Raw genomic sequence first — 10,508 nt, 5'->3', positions numbered from 1 at the left:
GTTGACTTTAGAGACTTTTATAATTACCAGGAATAATGTGGAATAAAAATGGCTGGTTTGAGATATTATATTTGTGAGAGAACTAAGTGACTCTAGTTTACCATTTTCCCATTAGAAGTGCTTTCTAAGAAAAAGAATATGTTTTGAAAATTAACATAAAACAGTTTAAAAAAGAAAAGGAAGAAAGTCTTTTTAAAATGACCACCTAAAGTGTTGGGAGAAAAATACCCTAGAGTCTGGCAATCTCAACACTAATATTCAAACTCTCAATCTGTTTGATTAAAAAAGTTTAATGAACTGTAAAATAAATACACTTCCATTAAATATTAAATAAATTATTTACAACTTGAAAAAATACCTTTTCTCCATGCATCTTTATATACAGAAATAAGACAGCATAAAAAGTGACAATTGAAAGTTTAAAACCATCAGGACAAAAAAGTTCTGTTTTCTAATGATCCACTGAAAAAAGGAACTGACTCCATTCATAGTTGTGACTTGGCAGTGAGTCCGTTCTAATACCCTGTTCAAAAAGAAAATGAAATGTTAAAAAGAAGCTCAATTCCAACATAGCTTTGAGAAAATGTCGAAGAATTAGAATTTCCATCTATTTTTTTTTTAGGATGTCTTGCAAAAATGTCACAAGCTTTTCAGAGACAAACCATCACTTTGACTAGAATCTCTTTCTCATACTCTCTTGGTTAAATGACTTAGGTAGAAACCTGCATGTGCTTAAACCTGTTTTGTCAAATCCTGCTTAATAAAAAAGCAACAACAGTCATGATAAATGATTTCCCTAACCAAACTTATGCAGTGGACATAATTAAAAACCAAGATTAAGTGGCTCAGTGTATTTATGTTATACAGTTAATTTAAGATAATTAGTACGGAGGACATAATAATAGTAGCTACCAGTTTAATAGGCAGCCACTATGTGCCACTATAGCATATTCCTTTTCCTAAAATCTTCGGGGACTCACTTGCGGGAAGTAGAAGAAGGTAAAGGGTAAATGGTGATGAAAGAAGATGTGACTTTGAATGGTGAACACACAATACAATATACAGAAGACATATTATAGAATTATACACCTACCTGAAACCTATATAGTTTTATTAACCAATGTCACCCCAATAAAGTCAATAAAAAAAGAAATCTCAATTGCACTAAATAACCAAAAAATCTACCCTTATTCATGTTGGTGGTTTTAGCTTTAGCATATTAAGCCCATACATTATATTTTCATGCTACAGTACCAAGTATAGCATTGGCATGAATCATAACTCATTTCATGAGTTATTGAACTAGCTTTTTAATAAAGCTCACAACATAATACCTGCACTTAAGCAATGCTAAATGTAATGGTTCTCCAAGCATTTAGAGTGTTAACTAAAAATGGAAATACTGATTCAGTCAATTTAGGATTTGGTTTAGGAATATGCATATTTAATAAGCAGCTGAAGTAATTCTTACACACACTGAAGGAAGAAACTCAATGACTTAATGATGTGATATCTTTTCTGAATGTCTGAAGAGACAGAGTTCCTTCTGACTGACTCTTAAGTGTGTCCTTGCCTCCCTTTTCCTCTAAAAGTTTGCTTCATTAGCTGTTCACTTTGTTGTCAATCCAATCTCTCTCTCCATATTTTCTTACCTTCTCCCTACCAAAATGTTCAAGTCTTCCTTTCAAAAAAAAATAAAAAACTACAATATATACTCTAACCAAACTCTCTCAAATTTGCACCCTCTTCTCCTTTCCTTCTCCCTTTCTTTAAAAGGCTATTATTCAACCTGCTGTCTCCATCTCACATTTGTAAGGAAAGCACTCTGACTTTGGCTACCCGTCATGTAAGCTCATCCTTCCCTTCAGCCTCATTTCCAACACCAATTCAAACTAGACTGCTGTTCACGTTTCTAAAACGATACAGTGAATCTCCCAGTAATCATCTTCTTTCATAACTGCTTGTCCCAATCTCGTTAGTCCCTTAAGGCTCACTTCCAACGCCACCCTATCCACTCTCTCCACTCTCTAAATGCATCCTGCCCAACTCCTTCTACCCTTTACTGAAAACTCCTCACATTACTTTTTTTTTTAATTAAACTTACTGGGGTGGCACGGGTTAATAAAATTATGTAGATTTAAGTGTATGCTTCTGTGCTACATCGTCTGTTTATTGCATTGTGTGCCTACCAGCCAAAGTCAAGTCTTCCATCACCTTTCACCCTTTACTACCCCTCTCCAACTCCTTTCCCTCATACTGTTGCTGTTTATGTCTATGAGTTTTTATTCATTTGTTTCTCCTGTTTGTTCATTTGTTGCTTTCAGTTTTATATCCCACATAGGAGTGAAATCATATATAGTTCTTGACTTTTTCTGACAGTTCACTTAGCATGACAGTCTCAAGATCTGAAGATGTGGTACATACATACAATGGAATACTACTCAGCCATAAGAAAAGATGAAATACTCTCTTTTGCAACAGCCATTGGTTTCTTTCTTATGACACATATTTTAATTCACCTTGTGTTGTGCTTCCTCACCCTATTTTCTATCTACTAAATACTAATACCTTTGAGAAAGGGATTTGTGTCTCCCTCATCTTTATATCCCTTACAATACTAAGGACAGAGTCCTTTCTCAGTGTTGAATTCCATCTCATGCTCAAAGAATAGCACTTTAATGGAACCAATCTTCAGAGTGTATCCATAATTAAGAATGCTTATGTTCCTCATGTTTCTTAATAGATGCTGTATTTTTTTAAATTATAGGATATGATCTAAAGATACTATTTTAAAACACAAACCTGTAGTATTATCTTCATTTATGCTATAGCATGCGCATTTCCATTTTCTTGTCGAAGTTTCTTTTGTTCTTCAGCTTCTCCTTCATATTCCCTGAAGTATCGTTTTCGAAGCCTTCAGAGAACAAAATATTCTACTGTCATCAAAAGTTTTATTTATCCATACATTAACTGGGGTTTTCATGATTATAGGGAATTCCTTTTGTGAGTCCTTATAGATCATCACACATTATACTTTACAACAAACCAAAACCTAAACCCAACTCTAAAATACTACCAATGTTCTTTTTAATGGGATGTTTATGGAGACTTTATATAAACGTATTTCCAGAGTACTAATATTTAAATAAATGCGCCTTAAGATTCAAACTTTCAGAAGGTATGGGACAAATCAAAACATGTTTTCGTTTTTCAAAACTAGCACAGTTGCCATGCACGAATGGAAGAAGACAGTGTAGTTTTACCATAGAAAAACTTTATGCTTGAACAAACCAATTTAAATTATTAGAATCTTTTTAAACAGGCTTAAAAAACAAGTTGGGTTTTACTTATTTCAAAATATAATAAATACTTACATCTATTTATTGTTATTTTCTATCAAAAAGCCTCAATGGTTTCCAAACATCTTGGTGGTGTAGAAACAATTCTATTTTTAGTATATCTCTAATTCACCCAGAAATGTTATTATTAAAATCATAACATATTTTGCTGTGATGTTTGGGGAAAAAAATCACTTCAGTATGAAGAAACAGCCATTGTGCTTAGGGTAGTATTTGTAATGTTTTTCATATACAAAAAGAATATGGGAGAAAAATAGAAAAATCACTGCTTAGTTTTAAGAGTACCAACATGATAAAGTTTTTCCATGTTTTCCCAAAGGATTATTAAATATTTCAACTTGAATAATTACAGGCTTAAATAATTACTTCACAACATCTCTAACTGGCAACTGTTTTTCCCTTCTATGTCAAATAATAATGGTTTGTCTGAGGGTGTCTTTCCTAAACATATCTGCATATCTAACTTGAGGTACTAACAGATCAAAATCATTTCCAGGTTGTGAAAAACAAAATTTAAACCACAGATCAAACTTTAGGTGCATCATAGAACAGTTTTTCATGTGCCATTTTATCATTATCTGATCTGCATTTAAAATAATAGCAAAGAATGACAGAAGATAACCCCTTGTTTCCTGAATGGCAAGAGTGGTGGATCATGTATACAATCCAGTTGTTAAAGTAATTTACCAAGATCTAAAATTAGAATAATGAGTCTACTGCTTTTCCCAAGCTAGTAGTACATGAGTCATTATAGAGCCATTCACACCAACCCCCAACTTCCTTAATGCACTGACTTCAGTTTGACAGACAATGCCATTTTGACATGTCCACCGGTGTCTACAAGTTGGAACAGTCTAGTTCTAACATTCATAGGTCATGAAGTGAGGTACATGATCTGTTATTGTGAGCACAGGGAAGATGTACTGCAGGAGTGGAACAGTAATAGAATTGTCCCTGCTTCCTACGCCATATACCATAATATCATATGAAAGAAATGTGTTTCTTTTTATAATTGAGTTCTCATATTGCGGCTGATGATAACAAAATAAGCATAAGCTCTAAGTAAATTAGTACCATGCTATAAAATTCCTAATTTAGAATTTTGCATTCTAATAAAAGCAAAAGATGTATCTTTTCTTGGCTCTTGTTTTGAAGCTCTTTGTGATTTTTTAGTACCAAAGCAGTATCTCTGACAACCTACTGTGAACCAGGCTTATATTAGCTTCCAGGAGGCTTGCTTAAGCTTAAGATATTCATAATGGATACTAACAGTCAGATTTAAAAGTAGCCATGAGTAGCTATATGACATGAAAGAAAATCATCAATTTTTAAGTTCAAAAATTTTCTAGATTTTGTGGAAAAGGCCACCATATTCTGTGATCTTTGTCAATAAAGCATAAAGATATGACCAAAAATAATGTACCAATTATAGAATACTTTATTTAAAATATGATAGTAGATTGTGATAAAATACTGAAATGAACCTGGCATTATTTTTTGAGGGATTTTTAAGTCACATCATACTTACTGGATTGTTATGACAGCAGCAATAACGGTGAAGCTCACAGCTGAAACAAAAGCAGCTATAGCCGCTAACGTAATTTTTGATAAATCTCCGTCAACCATGCTGTGCGTCTTCATGGACTTTTCCCCACATCGTTCACCAAAGTAATCCTGATGACATCTGTAAACAACCCACATTCCAAAATTATAATAGCTTAAAAACATTCTATATGTTTTAGGCTTATTTTCCAGGTCATGGCCATTTAATTCTAATATATTTTTAAAAAGTCATTCCTTACATTTATATTTCCAAATCATTAGACACAGAATGCATTTGAGCCAAAGATCTAGTCGTATAAGAACAAGTTGAGATTAGTTTGGGTGTGATTCGAGGAAGACACACCTTTTCATTCTTTGTGCTCCTTTTATGACCAATTGATGAGTTCAGTGATTTGTTATGCAGCTAACACATTCCACTATCATTTCATGTGCTAGCAGCTTTGGGGGGGAAGAATGACAGAATAACATTATGTAAAAAGTATTTTTAGGTACTTTTTTTAAAAAGAAGTTTTGTAAAATATACATTGTAAAATGATGGCTTATATCAAGGGTTAGCCAACTGGCAGATTTTGACAGTGTGACACTTGCCGGATTTAGACAGTGTGTGAGCCAAAAATAGTTTTTATATTTTTAAGTGGTTCCATTTTAATTTTTTATATAAGTAATCTTGACTCTGAAAGCCTAAAATATTTACTATCTGGTTCTTTAAGAAAATATTTGCAGACCCTTGGTCTATACATTGGAAAAATAGATGGTTTTCTGCAGCTGGGAGTTTCAGACATGGTGCAAGAAATACAGAGTTCTACGTAACCAGGGAAACTTACTTGCACGTGACTGCTTTCAGGTGCTCTAAATATTTGCATTCTCCGTGAATGCAGAAAGTTTGAAATCTTGCATCACATGGATTTTTCTTTCTGTTTTTTTTATTTTTTCTATTTTTGCCTCCTTTTTTCTTTCTTTTGGGTTTATCTGTAGTATTTTCATTTTCTGTTTTGTTTTCTTTGGGCTTAACTACCTGTTCAACTAAGAAAAGAAAGATTTATGTACAACCGACTCTCTTCATCTTGAATATCATTTTGAAGACTAGTGAGAAAGAAATCCTAACAGTGAGAGCTCATAAGAATAACAACCATATTTGTCTCATCATTTAACACAATTAATACACAATAATAGGGCAAAGAGAGTATCCATACTGTGTGACACTTACAAATCTGATAAAAAGCCTCTCATTTTTCCCATTTCACTCTGTTTACTCTTAAAAAAGGTCAACGCCATTGATAAAGTGGGGCATGGATATATTAGTGGATTTTATTTTTCCATTTCACTCTAGTGCTATCACAATCAGGAATTAGTGAACATTCCCTGAGAGTGAAAAGAACTAAAACATACATTAGAGTTCATTTTCTCCAACTTCCTGATTACAATGGATTATAGTTAATCAATACCTTCCGGAGGGTACATTTCTGTGCTCAATGTATTTGAAAAAAATAGAAATCCGGATATATTTATATTTCATGCTTCAGAGATTCATCTTAATGTCTCAGATCCACAGAAATGTCTGTTTGGTGTTACAGTTATGCTGAGTTTAGTTTACCCTCATGATAAATATAACAAGGAGGAGTTTTCATGTTAGAGCTGTATGTTTTGCTACACTAATACCTGAATAAGTTTATCTGGGCAAGTATTTAGCAAACATAGCTCAATGAAAAGCGGCAAATATCATAATGTCATAATCCTATTAGTCATAATGGTGCTGCAAGAGCCATTAAATAGAAAACATTAGAAACATAAGAAAGGGTAGAACATAGAACTCTGTGATTAAAGATACAATAAATAAATATTATAAATATTTTAGCAAGTTACTATACAACATTAACAATGATCAAATTAGAGTAATGTTTAATAAGTATAGTAGTTATGCAATTTTTATATTGAAAATTTCCCAATGATAAAAAAGTACAAGTTAGAATATGTCTCCAATAAATACATTTTAAATGTCTATTACTGCATTTTATCAGACATATTACAAATTTTAGGTTTAATAGCACTTGAAAAAAGCTCAACCAACATTATCACTCTAGTACACAATTCATTGCAATTTTAACCACTAGCCATGTTCATCATTAACAATTTGGCTTTTCGAAATGTTAACAACTTGAAACATCTTTGAAAGAAGTTTCTAGAATCTTAATGGTCTAATATCATTTCTTAAAAACTGAGAAATATAAATGGACTCCTTCTTCACCATACATAAAAATACAAGTTACAATGCAAGAGAATAAAATGGAGTGTTCACTAAAGCTTTTCCCATTTGTTATTTAAGCAGGTTCCATTTGTCCCTGTGATATCCCCTGCTCTCCTTCACTAGTTCTGGGATCCAGACAGAGGGAAAACCAAGGTCAGGAGAAGAGGCCTCATGTTCTGCTGCATAGTGGGTGATACTGAGATAGTTAGATCTGACTTACTGTGACTTTTTCTGCCCTCAAACTCCAAAGTAATATGAAGGTAATGAACAGTACTTACCTCTTACTTTGGTAACTCTCATTTTTAGCAAATATTCTTTTTTAAAGATCAGATAATAGCAAAAGAGAAGGAAATGATGAGTCATTATTATTGAGCTCACAGATGAGATTTGGAGTTAAATTGGGATTTTAGCAATATAAAATCCATGCATATCTGTTTAATATTTCCAGAAGATATTATTATTACTACTAGTTTCTCAACAACTAGTACTTAAAGCTAAAGCCCAATTGTTCCTTTCCCATTGCTCCCTCTGTTTCCTGACTTGTGTTAGAATGCAGTTACTGAGGGAAAAGTGGTAGTGGGAGTGGATACAGAGCTGAGAAACGGAGCAGACTGGCCTGACAGGTGTCTCATCTGTCTCTCAGAGGGGCAGTCATGAGGCACAGTGGGAAAGAGCATAGTATCTGGAGTCAGGCAGATTGGAGTTCTCCTTCTGGCTCATCTGCCTCCTGGCTGCGGAACCCTGGGCAGAACACAACTTTTCAAGCTTCAATAATCACATCTGTGAAATATTTCCTATTTCATAGAGTTGTTGTGAAGATTAGACATAAAAGACAAAACATTCATTAGACATAAAGACATATTGATGTGCCCACATATAACTCTTTCCATCTCAATTTGAAGGTTACCTAGCAGGATATACAACAGACATACATACCAGAAAGCCACTGGGAGATTCAGGGAGCGGCTTTTCTTTTGAATTAGCTTTGCTCATACAAACACACATCGCATAGGCTATATTTTTGCCTTATCCTCTACTCACCTCTGACTGAATCATCTACAATATAGCCAGATATCTGTGGTTCAATTTCATACTCTTCCGCATAGTCATAGTCAATCCCTGAGGACAGTTCGCTATCAGAGGGCGTCTCACTCATAAGGGAAATCTCACTTCTTAAAGTCGCTTCAAATCCATCAGCACTGTGGTCCCCGGAGAACAGTTCCCCTTTCCCAGAGTCGTCACTGCTGTCCGATCCAGCAGCATAATGGGCTATGGGAGAAAGAACAAGGGAAGAAAAGTAAAGCAGAATGCCTTTCTCACCAGTCAGCTGTGTTCAGGAGAGATGTTGATCTTCTGATATCAAAGCAGTTATTGCACATGTGCCATTGTGATTGAGTCACTTATGAAAGCAACTTCACGTTTTGCCAACAAGCAAAGTCAGCTGTTCCAATTACAGAGCTCCTTTCATCAAGGTTTTCTTTTCCACAGATAGTCTACATTAATTTCCACATCAAAAAAAGACAAAACAAAACAAAACAAAACACTGCCAAGTAGGCAAAGTAATCTAATATAGATAATTACTTAACAGGTATTGTCTAAACGTTCCCATTTCTTCACATACCAAATGCAGTTGTGTTGCTAAAAAGCCACCTCTCCAATTATACCTAGAACCATACACAGGTTCTAGATATAAATATCAGATTTCCTTAACACGTGCTCCCATTTTAAAAAGACTGTGTACATTAAATGTGAAAAGTAATATAAACGATAGTTGATAATGATTCTTATTGTCATTGTTTTTTATTGTTTCTTAGAAAAAAACAACAACTACTGGGAACTAGTAAGGTTTGGGACCCAGAGTTTCAAGCCCTGCTTTTTATCTTTTAGATGTCAATAAAACAGTCGTGTTTTTTAACGTCAACCTGGGAAGACGCGAGGTCCCAGTCTAGGAAGGTAAAAACAAAATCACTAGACAGAAGAGAATTTGAGCAGAAGGCAGCACTCCTGGGTCAAGGACTTAACGACTCTAAGATCTGCGCAAATCCCTTCACGTCTCTGGACCTCGGCTGCTCTACCTGTAAAGCGAAGGGTCTGGATCACAGGATCTCAGGTCTCCTCTGCTGAACTAAAGTAAAAGCACGCGGTTCTCCGGCGGGCACCCTCTTCCCGGCCGGGCCGGCTGGGACACCTGCCTGCCTCTTCTCTCCTCCTCTCAGGCAGTAACCCGAGGGAGGGCGCCACCGCGCGCACCTTCCGCGGGACGGGGATGCGGACGCCTGCGGGCGGAGTTTTGGATAAACTGCGGCAAAGTTCGAAAAGCGACCGCTCTGGCCGGCAGGGGGAGCAGCCCCCGGCGGCCCGGAGGCGCCCGTGCTCACCTGAGCCGAGGATCAGCAGCGACAGCACCACGGGCGCCGGCGGCAGCAGCGGGGCTCTCATTGGTCCCTCGGCGCGGCGGCGGCGGCGCGGTCTCCGGGGCCACTCGAAGCGGAGCTGCGCTGGAGGGAGCTGCGGGCGGGCGGAGGGCGGACTGGAACACAGTGGGGTCTGCGGGACAAGGGCGAGTGAGCGGCTGTGCTCGCCCGCCCCGCCGGGCTCGGGCGCTGCGTGCAGCGCCGGGAGCTGGCGTCGGGTCCTCTGCGTTCCGACTCGGGCGCCCGCACGAGGTGTGCGAACCTTCCGGAGGCGCAGCGCTCACCTGCCGCTTTATAGGTCGGGCGGGGAGGAGGCATCACCGTGACGTCGCGGCCGCCTCCGTGGGTGGAGGCGGCCGCCGCCCCAGAAGAGGTTACTACCCCAAAACCACACACGGATGGCAGGCACCCGCCTACCTCGAGCGCAGAAAGCCACTGGCAGGAAATGGAAATTAAAACCCTAGCTGCGAGCTGAAAGGACACCAGCTTCACAGTTGAGGGCGAGAATGGAGTTTGGGACCTAGTATCAGACAAAGTCCCAGTTTCTCAAACTCTGAAAAATCTCTGTATAATATACTTTGGTTGATTTTAATATTACAGATTAGGATTAATGGGAAGATTTACATTGTAAGATGTAGAAGTACTTTAAGACCAAGAATGACTTAATGATAGCCCAATGTCTTTAACAAGGATAAATGAAATTCATTAAATGACCAGAGACAGCACACCTCCTTGGGAGGAGCTGCTTTATAAGTGATGGGCTATACCTCAGCCAAGGGCTCTTTCCCACCCACGGCTATGAAGTGGCCAGAATTTTAAACCACCTCCATTCTCATTTCTTTAGATGGCCCAAGGCACTCATCAAAATTAACATTTATTAACCATTTATTATTGCCAAAGTATACATTTAAGATATCGAGCTATCTC

The 10,508-nt window shown here is 37.2% G+C and overlaps 1 protein-coding gene across 1 annotated transcript; it reads right to left on the bottom strand.

Annotated features, from left to right (window-relative positions):
* Positions 1-307: 307 nt before the first annotated feature.
* Positions 308-9,837, bottom strand: AREG (amphiregulin). Its single transcript, XM_066385007.1, has 6 exons — positions 9,546-9,837; positions 8,209-8,436; positions 5,747-5,945; positions 4,888-5,043; positions 2,803-2,914; positions 308-523 (listed from the first exon to the last, which is right to left on the bottom strand). Exons 1-5 carry the CDS (start codon positions 9,604-9,606, stop codon positions 2,821-2,823), a joined length of 738 nt encoding a protein of 245 aa, XP_066241104.1. The 5' UTR covers positions 9,607-9,837; the 3' UTR covers positions 308-523; positions 2,803-2,820.
* Positions 9,838-10,508: the final 671 nt, after the last annotated feature.

The sequence above is a fragment of the Saccopteryx leptura genome, chromosome 5, assembly GCF_036850995.1.
Source record: "Saccopteryx leptura isolate mSacLep1 chromosome 5, mSacLep1_pri_phased_curated, whole genome shotgun sequence".
In the NCBI taxonomy this organism is placed as follows: Eukaryota; Metazoa; Chordata; class Mammalia; order Chiroptera; family Emballonuridae; genus Saccopteryx; species Saccopteryx leptura.
This window is presented reverse-complemented; position numbering and strand designations above follow the sequence as displayed.

Coding starts and splice junctions, on each gene's coding strand:
- AREG (XM_066385007.1), bottom strand. CDS start 9,606: ATGAGAGCCCCGCTGCTGCCGCCGGCGCCCGTGGTGCTGTCGCTGCTG. Junction 8,437..9,545: donor GCTGCTGATCCTCGGCTCAG/GTGAGCACGGGC, acceptor TTTCTCCCATAG/CCCATTATGCTGCTGGATCG. Junction 5,946..8,208: donor TGTAGATGATTCAGTCAGAG/GTGAGTAGAGGA, acceptor TTCTTTTCTTAG/TTGAACAGGTAGTTAAGCCC.